At 40.4% G+C, this 11,517-nt stretch overlaps 1 protein-coding gene across 1 annotated transcript in view; it reads right to left on the reverse strand.

Annotated features, from left to right (window-relative positions):
- Positions 1–4,155, reverse strand: part of LOC138283052 (uromodulin-like) — a 140,312-nt gene extending 136,157 nt beyond the window's left edge. Inside the window, exon 1 of the mRNA XM_069221193.1 lies at positions 4,075–4,155. Coding sequence (XP_069077294.1) covers positions 4,075–4,153 — 79 coding nt within the window. The 5' untranslated portion in view covers positions 4,154–4,155. The remainder of the gene's footprint in view (positions 1–4,074) is intronic.
- Between the last annotated feature and the right edge of the window lie 7,362 nt (positions 4,156–11,517).

The raw sequence follows: 11,517 nt of genomic DNA on the forward strand, positions 1-11,517 counted from the left end.
GAATCGGGTCGAACGTGTGAAATTGAATTACGTTTCATTTTCAATATATGTGGCAAGAATAGTCCAGTTAGGGGTTTACAATAATAACAGCTCTAACTCGAGCAAATGTGAGACCTATTGCATTGCAAATGCTTGTTTTTAAATAGTCTGTTTTCCTTAAAGAAAAACAGGATGTATTTCAACAAAAAAATGAAAAGTTTTCTTTTCATTTTTAAAGAGTAGGCACTGGTCTGTGTACATTCTGCGTGCTCTGAAAAAATGTTGGTGCCCCCATTGACAAAGGGGTAGGGGTCCCCTGGGGGCCCCTTCCAATTTGTGCATTGTTTACTCCTAATTAAATATTTGGGTAAAATGCGAATGTTTTGCATCCGTATTCTCGGTCTCATAACATTCGCAAATACCAATGAGAGTGGTTATTAGGAATGGACACTCATCACACACCCCATCCTAATACGGAATCGCAAACCCAATTGTGCAAGTCAGTAAAAGGTTACTGATTCGCAAAATAGGGTTAGTACATGTAGAAAGGCTTTTTTAGCAGTAGAAAATAACCCAATATGCCATTTGTGACTGCTAAATTCTTTCATAGATGTGTCCCTCAGTTACCAATAAATCATTCAGCAGAAATAAAGACACAAAGTGTACCTGTTGTCTCAGAATGTGTGCTGCTTGTGGTAGTCGCAGGTGTTGTGGTGCCTGCGGTGGTTGCTGCTGTAGTGCTCATTCCTGTTAAAAACAGATACACAGATTGTCAGTAGTGCAAGTACTGATACTAACTACCTGTCCTTGTAACATTATAATTGTTGAAATAAGTAATAACGCCCATGAGGGAGACAAAAGCGAAACCTCCCAAACCGACCCATGAAAGAGTAAGTCTCATGGGTGAGACAGGCACCTCTAAAGTAACACGTCAATACATTTTTAAATCTTGAATGTCATTAGGATACATAGACCTTTGACTCTGTTTATGACACACACCTCTAGGCGCATAGCTCCCCTCTTCAGGCCTTCACTGGTCATCTTGCTGTTGCTTACCAACTAGTACTCATGAGGAGAAACTTTGCTCAGACAGTGGTAATGAGTAAAAATGAGAAAATAATGTAGTAACACTAGCATAAATATGTTATGACTCATAATTTGTATTCTCTTGCTGTATAATTTAGTCAACCCTACCACACAATTTCATCAACCCATGCTCCATCTTTCCAATAAACCCTTCCTTTTGCAAGGGCAGCTATTTTTAATATGATGACAGACTGTGAAGTAACCCATTCTTGAAGCCAATGTCAAGTCCTACCTCTAAAGTCTACATCTCATTTTAAATGATGAAGCCATTGAGCTCAGCGGTTAAATGTGAGGAACCCTTTTGACTCAATTGTGGGTGGTGGCCCACTAGTACATCTATAGCAAAATTACCATAAACAGTTGGGTCCTAAACTTCTGTAAAATGTAGACATTCTGAGAAGAGATTAGAGACCGGACCCCGTTACCTCTGGTTCTTCTGGATAGCACCAGTGACTACATTGGATAGTTGATTTGTGCTTTGAAACATTTTGTGGCACCCCTTTAAATTTCTTAGCTACCGGACAGTCAGTAGCTTACATTTCTTCCATCCTTTCAAAGATTACTTGTTGAAAGAGCCTTGCAAACAAGAGTGCAGAAATTGCACACTTGAAAGTTGTGATGCTGTGGACTGTGGTATTCCAGGGTTTCAACCTGCTGAATAGGGTTAAACCACTGATCACAAGAAAGATCTCAGTTCTGAGCTGTGCATTGTTGCAATTAGCAGTGTTTGACTGAAGTATTGTTTCCAGTCTTAACCTGGTGAAAATCATGCGATAAACAGTGCAATTTGCAATAAGTTTAGAATTATGATTGGGGCAAAAATTGCTGTTTTCACCCAAATAGGGATTTGCAAAGTGTCTGAATGACCTGAGTATTTGTTGATGGTGAATCCCCTGCTCTTTGAATTTATAAGGTAGTATCTTCTTTCTTCAAAGGCAATAAGCCATCAAAGGGAAAGTTTTTTAAATAGCCCTTGAAAACATACCAGTATAGTTGTTTCTCACTGAGGCATATCATTGTGATCACTGCTAGTAATGCACAGGCGCTGATACTTAATTGATGGCTTCAATTCCCTGTTGTCCAACGGAAGTCCTATACTAGTACTAAATGCTCAGCTTTAGTTGAGCAGAATTGTGTATATTTAGTACAATTTTTAAGTTCATGGACATGGGCCTTTTCATGAGGCGCGAGGCATGGCTAAAGTCTATTAACTTGAAAGGCATGAGTTGGACAAAGTAACTGACCAACTGCTCGATGACAAGACCTCTCTTCGATCCATCCTGGAAGAAATTGCTCAAGCAGTACAACTAAAACACATACAGCCAAATGGAGGACCACCATCCAGAAGTAGTCATCTGAATCACAGAATCATAGCATTCCTTTTGGTTGTCCAGTGCTTTCTAGTCCTGAAAGGAGAGACGCTCTTCTTCAAACTACATCACTGCGTACTTCCTCTGTAGCAATTCCTTTGATGATGGCCTTAGTGATTGTACCTCAACTGCCTATAGACCATACATTTTATTTCATATATTTCTACCTACGTTTCACACGTTTAGAAATAAAACTTTAGCTTACTTTAAACGTCAAATGCTCCATTTAAGCCAGTTTTATAATAGCTAATCAATGTCACCGGATCCATTTGCTCATCCTAATTCGCATGAAGAAATCCAGCAAGGTGAAACTACATCTTCCAGTCTTTCTACAGGTCATTTATTTTTAAGAATGTCAGGTCTTTCTTTCTTGTTCTCCATTTGTAAGTTCAGTTAACCAGTTGCTTCATTTAATTGTAGTTCTTTATTAATTTTATAATTTTGTTTTTATTTTAATTGTATAATTTAAATTTTATACATAAATATTAGACATGTTAAGCTGTGTAGACACCTGATACATAACATGCTTAATGTTTCTGCCTCTGAAGTCCATTGTCTGGTGAATTGCTCTATCAAAAGTTCTTTTTTTCTTTTGCAATGCCCCTACAATTTCTGTAGTACATTTCAAATAAAACGACTTTTTAGATTTTCTAAACTCTACCACACATCTCTTTCTAACCCACCTCCCTTTTTAGGTTGAGCATAACAGCGCGGAAGCGCTGCTTTTTTCTATGCGTTGTTATCTGTTTGTACTTTTATCCGCACCCCGCCCTCACGCCCATTACTATCGCTCGTTCATGGGCTTGCCCTACAAAAATCCTTTGTTATCATTGGTAAATGTTACACGTTTATCTCTCCTTCTGGCGCTTTGGTTACCGCCTTTGACATCGACCCATTAACATGGCTAATTGCACTTTTGCTGGTATGTTTGACTGCAAGCAAACTTGTTTTACCTTTTTTGTGTCTCCTTCATGCTCATGGTGTGAGGCTTTGAATCGGGTCGCACGTGTGAAATTGAATTACGTTTCATTTTCAATATATGTGGCAAGAAAAGTCCAGTTAGGGGTTTACAATAATAACACCTCTAACTCGAGCAAATGTGAGACCTATTGCATTGCAAATGCTTGTTTTTAAATAGAGTCTGTTTTCCTTAAAGAAAAACAGGATGTATTTCAACAAAAAAATGAAAAGTTTTCTTTTCATTTTTTAAGAGTAGGCACTGGTCTGTGTACATTCTGCGTGCTCTGAAAAAATGTTGGTGCCCCCATTGACAAAGGGGAAGGGGTCCCCTGGGGGCCCCTTCCAATTTGTGCATTGTTTACTCCTAATTAAAAATTTTGGTAAAATGCGAATGTTTTGCAAGCGTATTCTCGGTCTCATTACATTCGCAGATACCAATGAGAGTGGTTATTAGGAATGGACACTCATCACACACCCCATCTTAATACGGAATCGCAAACCCTATTGTGCAAGTCAGTAAAAGGTTACCGATTCGCAAAATAGGGTTGATACATGTAGAAAGGCCTTTTTAGCAGTAGAAAATAACCCAATATGCCATTTGTGACTGCTTAATTCTTTCATAGATGTGTCCCTCAGTTACTAATAAATCATTCAGCAGAAATAAAGACACAAAGTGTACCTGTTGTCTCAGAATGTGTGCTGCTTGTGGTAGTCGCAGGTGTTGTGGTGCCAGCGGTGGTTGCTGCTGTAGTGCTCATTCCTGTTAAAAACAGATACACAAATTGTCAGTGATGCAAGTACTGATACTAACTACCTTTCCGTGTAACATTATAATTGTTGAAATAATTAATAACGCCCATGAGATAGATAAAAGCCAAACCTCCCAAACCGACCCATGAAAGAGTAAGGTGGTCATTCTGACCCTGGCGGTCAAAGACCGCCAGGGCGGAGGACCGCGGGAGCACCGCCGACAGGCCGGCGGTGCTCCAATGGGGATTCCGACCGCGGCGGTAAAGCCGCGGTCGGATCGGCACCACTGGCGGGCTCCCGCCAGTGTACCGCCGCCCCATTGAATCCTCCACGGCGGCGCAGCTTGCTGCACCGCCGCGGGGATTCTGACCCCCCCTACCGCCATCCATATCCCGGCGGTCCGACCGCCGGGATCCGGATGGCGGTAGGGGGGGTCGCGGGGCCCCTGGGGGCCCCTGCAGTGCCCATGCCACTGGCATGGGCATTGCAGGGGCCCCCGTAAGAGGGCCCCTACATGTATTTCACTGTCTGCTGTGCAGACAGTGAAATACGCGACGGGTGCAACTGCACCCGTCGCACAGCTTCCACTCCGCCGGCTCGATTCCGAGCCGGCTTCATCGTGGAAGCCTCTTTCCCGCTGGGCTGGCGGGCGGTCTGAAGGCGACCGCCCGCCAGCCCAGCGGGAAAGTCAGAATTACCGCCGCGGTCTTTCGACCGCGGAACGGTAACCTGACGGCGGGACTTTGGCGGGCGGCCTCCGCCGCCCGCCAAGGTCAGAATGAGGGCCTAAGTCTCATGGGTGAGACAGGCACCTCTAAAGTAACACGTCAATACATTTTTAAATCTTGAATGTCATTAGGATACATAGACCTTTGACTCTGTTTATGACACACACCTCTAGGCGCATAACTCCCCTCTTCAGGCCTTCACTGGTCATCTTGCTGTTGCTTAGCAACTGGTACTCATGAGGAGAAACTTTGCTCAGACAGTGGTAATGAGTACAAATGAGAAAATAATGTAGTAACACTAGCATAAATATGTTATGACGCATAATTTGTCTTCTCTTGCTGTATAATTTAGTCAACCCTACCACACAATTTCATCAACCCATGCTCCATCTTTCCAATAAACCCTTCCTTTTGCAAGGACAGCTTTTTTTAATATGATGACAGACCGTGAAATAACCCATTCTTGAAGCCACTGTCAAGTCCTACCTCTAAAGTCTACATCTCATTTTAAATGATGAAGCCATTGAGCTCAGCGGTTAAATGTGAGGAACCCTTTTGACTCAATTCTGGGTGGTGGCCCACTAGTACATCTATAGCAAAATTACCATAAACAGTTGGGTCCTAAACTTCTGTAAAATTTAGACATTCTGAGAGGAGATTAGAGACCGGACCCCGTTACCTCTGGTTCTTCTGGATAGCACCAGTGACTACATTGGGTAGTTGATTTGTGCTTTGAAACATTTTGTGGCACCCCTTTAAATGTCTTAGCTACCGGACAGTCAGTAGCTTATATTTCTTCCATCCTTTCAAAGATTACTTGTTGATAGAGCCTTGCAAACAACAGTGCAGAAATTGCACACTTGAAAGTTGTGATGCTGTGGACTGTGGTATTCCAGGGTTTCAACCTGCTGAATAGGGTTAAACCACTGATCACAAGAAAGATCTCAGTTCTGAGCTGTGCATTGTTGCAATTAGCAGTGTTTGACTGAAGTATTGTTTCCAGTCTTAACCTGGTGAAAATCATGCCGAGAACCAGTGCAATTTGCAATAAGTTTAGAATTATGATTGGGGCACAAATGGTTGTTTTCACCCAAATAGGGATTTGCAAAGTGTCTGAATGACCTGAGTATTTGTTGATGGTGAATCCCCTGCTCTTTGAATAAATGAGGTAGTATCTTCTTTCTTCAAAGGCAATAAGCCATCCAAGGAAAAGTTTTTTAAATAGCCCTTGAAAACATACCAGTATAGTTGTTTCTCACTGAGGCACATCATTGTGATCACTGCTAGTAATGCACAGGCGCCGGCACTTAATTGATTGCTTCAATTCCCTGTTGTCCAACGAAAGTCCTATACTAGTACTAAATGCTCAGCTTTAGTTGAGCAGAATTGTGTATATTTAGTACAATTTTTAAGTTCATGGACATGGGCCTTTTCATGAGACGCGAGGCATGGCTATAGTCTTTTAACTTGAAAGTCATGAGCTAGACAAAGTAACTGACCAACTGCTCGATGACAAAACCTCTCTTCGATCCACCCTGGAAGAAATTGCTCAAGCAGTACAACTAAAACACAGACAGCCAAATGGAGGACCACCATCCAGAAGTAGTCATCTGAATCACAGAATCATAGCATTCCTTTTGATTGTCCAGTGCTTTCTAGTCCTGAAAGGAGAGACGTTCTTCTTCAAACTACATCACTACGTACTTCCTCTGTAGCAATTCCTTTGATGATGGCCTTAGTGATTGTACCTCAACTGCCTATAGACCAGACATTTTATTTCATATATTTCTACCTACGTTTCACACGTTTACAAATAAAACTTTAGCTTACTTTAAACGTCAAATGCTCCATTTAAGCGAGTTTTATAATAGCTAATCTATGTCACGGGATCCATTTGCTCATCCTAATTCGCATGAAGAAATCCAGCAAGGTGAAACTACATCTTCCAGTCTTTCTACAGGTCATTTATTTTTAAGAATGTCAGGTCTTTCTTTCTTGTTCTACATTTGTAAGTTCAGTTAACCAGTTGCTTCATTTAATTGTAGTTCTCTGTGAAAAAATATGTTGTTCTTATTTTAATTTTATACATAAATATTAGACATGTTAAGCTGTGTAGACACCTGATACATAACATGCTTAATGTTTCTGCCTCTGAAGTCCATTGTCTGGTGAATTGCTATATCAAATGTCATTTTTTTCTTTTGCAATGCCCCTACAATTTCGGTAGTATATTTCAAATAAAACGACTTTTTAGGTTTTCTAAACTCTACCACACATCTCTTTCTAACCCACCTCCCTTTTTAGGTTGAGCATAACAGTGCGGAAGCGCTGCTTTTTTCTATGCGTTGTTACCTGTTTGTACTTTTAACCGCACCCCGCCCTCAAGCCCATTACTATCGCTCGTTCATGGGCTTGCACTACAAAAATCCTTTGTTATCATTGGTAAATGTTACACGTTTGTCGCTCCTTGGGGCGCTTTGGTTACCGCCTTTGACATCGACCCATTAACATGGCTAATTGCACTTTTGCTGGTATGTTTGATTGCAAGCAAACTTGTTTTTCCTTTTTTGTGTCTCCTTCATGCTCATGGTGTGAGGCTTTGAATCGGGTCGAACGTGTGAAATTGAATTACGTTTCATTTTCAATATATGTGGCAAGAATAGTCCAGTTAGGGGTTTACAATAATAACAGCTCTAACTCGAGCAAATGTGAGACCTATTGCATTGCAAATGCTTGTTTTTAAATAGTCTGTTTTCCTTAAAGAAAAACAGGATGTATTTCAACAAAAAAATGAAAAGTTTTCTTTTCATTTTTAAAGAGTAGGCACTGGTCTGTGTACATTCTGCGTGCTCTGAAAAAATGTTGGTGCCCCCATTGACAAAGGGGTAGGGGTCCCCTGGGGGCCCCTTCCAATTTGTGCATTGTTTACTCCTAATTAAATATTTGGGTAAAATGCGAATGTTTTGCATCCGTATTCTCGGTCTCATAACATTCGCAAATACCAATGAGAGTGGTTATTAGGAATGGACACTCATCACACACCCCATCCTAATACGGAATCGCAAACCCTATTGTGCAAGTCAGTAAAAGGTTACTGATTCGCAAAATAGGGTTAGTACATGTAGAAAGGCTTTTTTAGCAGTAGAAAATAACCCAATATGCCATTTGTGACTGCTAAATTCTTTCATAGATGTGTCCCTCAGTTACCAATAAATCATTCAGCAGAAATAAAGACACAAAGTGTACCTGTTGTCTCAGAATGTGTGCTGCTTGTGGTAGTCGCAGGTGTTGTGGTGCCTGCGGTGGTTGCTGCTGTAGTGCTCATTCCTGTTAAAAACAGATACACAGATTGTCAGTAGTGCAAGTACTGATACTAACTACCTGTCCTTGTAACATTATAATTGTTGAAATAAGTAATAACGCCCATGAGGGAGACAAAAGCGAAACCTCCCAAACCGACCCATGAAAGAGTAAGTCTCATGGGTGAGACAGGCACCTCTAAAGTAACACGTCAATACATTTTTAAATCTTGAATGTCATTAGGATACATAGACCTTTGACTCTGTTTATGACACACACCTCTAGGCGCATAGCTCCCCTCTTCAGGCCTTCACTGGTCATCTTGCTGTTGCTTACCAACTAGTACTCATGAGGAGAAACTTTGCTCAGACAGTGGTAATGAGTAAAAATGAGAAAATAATGTAGTAACACTAGCATAAATATGTTATGACTCATAATTTGTATTCTCTTGCTGTATAATTTAGTCAACCCTACCACACAATTTCATCAACCCATGCTCCATCTTTCCAATAAACCCTTCCTTTTGCAAGGGCAGCTATTTTTAATATGATGACAGACTGTGAAGTAACCCATTCTTGAAGCCAATGTCAAGTCCTACCTCTAAAGTCTACATCTCATTTTAAATGATGAAGCCATTGAGCTCAGCGGTTAAATGTGAGGAACCCTTTTGACTCAATTGTGGGTGGTGGCCCACTAGTACATCTATAGCAAAATTACCATAAACAGTTGGGTCCTAAACTTCTGTAAAATGTAGACATTCTGAGAAGAGATTAGAGACCGGACCCCGTTACCTCTGGTTCTTCTGGATAGCACCAGTGACTACATTGGATAGTTGATTTGTGCTTTGAAACATTTTGTGGCACCCCTTTAAATTTCTTAGCTACCGGACAGTCAGTAGCTTACATTTCTTCCATCCTTTCAAAGATTACTTGTTGAAAGAGCCTTGCAAACAAGAGTGCAGAAATTGCACACTTGAAAGTTGTGATGCTGTGGACTGTGGTATTCCAGGGTTTCAACCTGCTGAATAGGGTTAAACCACTGATCACAAGAAAGATCTCAGTTCTGAGCTGTGCATTGTTGCAATTAGCAGTGTTTGACTGAAGTATTGTTTCCAGTCTTAACCTGGTGAAAATCATGCGATAAACAGTGCAATTTGCAATAAGTTTAGAATTATGATTGGGGCAAAAATTGCTGTTTTCACCCAAATAGGGATTTGCAAAGTGTCTGAATGACCTGAGTATTTGTTGATGGTGAATCCCCTGCTCTTTGAATTTATAAGGTAGTATCTTCTTTCTTCAAAGGCAATAAGCCATCAAAGGGAAAGTTTTTTAAATAGCCCTTGAAAACATACCAGTATAGTTGTTTCTCACTGAGGCATATCATTGTGATCACTGCTAGTAATGCACAGGCGCTGATACTTAATTGATGGCTTCAATTCCCTGTTGTCCAACGGAAGTCCTATACTAGTACTAAATGCTCAGCTTTAGTTGAGCAGAATTGTGTATATTTAGTACAATTTTTAAGTTCATGGACATGGGCCTTTTCATGAGGCGCGAGGCATGGCTAAAGTCTATTAACTTGAAAGGCATGAGTTGGACAAAGTAACTGACCAACTGCTCGATGACAAGACCTCTCTTCGATCCATCCTGGACGAAATTGCTCAAGCAGTACAACTAAAACACATACAGCCAAATGGAGGACCACCATCCAGAAGTAGTCATCTGAATCACAGAATCATAGCATTCCTTTTGGTTGTCCAGTGCTTTCTAGTCCTGAAAGGAGAGACGCTCTTCTTCAAACTACATCACTGCGTACTTCCTCTGTAGCAATTCCTTTGATGATGGCCTTAGTGATTGTACCTCAACTGCCTATAGACCATACATTTTATTTCATATATTTCTACCTACGTTTCACACGTTTAGAAATAAAACTTTAGCTTACTTTAAACGTCAAATGCTCCATTTAAGCCAGTTTTATAATAGCTAATCAATGTCACCGGATCCATTTGCTCATCCTAATTCGCATGAAGAAATCCAGCAAGGTGAAACTACATCTTCCAGTCTTTCTACAGGTCATTTATTTTTAAGAATGTCAGGTCTTTCTTTCTTGTTCTCCATTTGTAAGTTCAGTTAACCAGTTGCTTCATTTAATTGTAGTTCTTTATTAATTTTATAATTTTGTTTTTATTTTAATTGTATAATTTAAATTTTATACATAAATATTAGACATGTTAAGCTGTGTAGACACCTGATACATAACATGCTTAATGTTTCTGCCTCTGAAGTCCATTGTCTGGTGAATTGCTATATCAAAAGTTCTTTTTTTCTTTTGCAATGCCCCTACAATTTCTGTAGTGCATTTCAAATAAAACGACTTTTTAGGTTTTCTAAACTCTACCACACATCTCTTTCTAACCCACCTCTCTTTTTAGGTTGAGCATAACAGCGCGGAAGCGCTGCTTTTTTCTATGCGTTGTTATCTGTTTGTACTTTTATCCGCACCCCGCCCTCACGCCCATTACTATCGTTCGTTCATGGGCTTGCCCTACAAAAATCCTTTGTTATCATTGGTAAATGTTACACGTTTATCTCTCCTTCTGGCGCTTTGGTTACCGCCTTTGACATCGACCCATTAACATGGCTAATTGCACTTTTGCTGGTATGTTTGATTGCAAGCAAACTTGTTTTTCCTTTTTTGTGTCTCCTTCATGCTCATGGTGTGAGGCTTTGAATCGGGTCGCATGTGTGAAATTGAATTACGTTTCATTTTCAATATATGTGGCAAGAAAAGTCCAGTTAGGGGTTCACAATAATAACAGCTCTAACTCGAGCAAATGTGAGACCTATTGCATTGCAAATGCTTGTTTTTAAATAGAGTCTGTTTTCCTTAAAGAAAAACAGGATGTATTTCAACAAAAAAATGAAAAGTTTTCTTTTCATTTTTTAAGAGTAGGCACTGGTCTGTGTACATTCTGCGTGCTCTGAAAAAATGTTGGTGCCCCCATTGACAAAGGGGAAGAGGTCCCCTGGGGGCCCCTTCCAATTTGTGCATTGTTTACTCCTAATTAAAATTTTTGGTAAAATGCGAATGTTTTGCAAGCGTATTCTCGGTCTCATAACATTCGCACATACCAATGAGAGTGTTTATTAGGAATGGACACTCATCACACACCCCATCCTAATACGGAATCGCAAACCCTATTGTGCAAGTCAGTAAAAGGTTACTGATTCGCAAAATAGGGTTAGTACATGTAGAAAGGCTTTTTTAGCAGTAGAAAATAACCCAATATTCCATTTGTGACTGCTAAATTCTTTCATAGATGTGTCCCTCAGTTACCAATAAAT

The sequence above is a fragment of the Pleurodeles waltl genome, chromosome 2_2 (genome assembly GCF_031143425.1).
Source record: "Pleurodeles waltl isolate 20211129_DDA chromosome 2_2, aPleWal1.hap1.20221129, whole genome shotgun sequence".
Classification (NCBI taxonomy): domain Eukaryota; kingdom Metazoa; phylum Chordata; class Amphibia; order Caudata; family Salamandridae; genus Pleurodeles; species Pleurodeles waltl.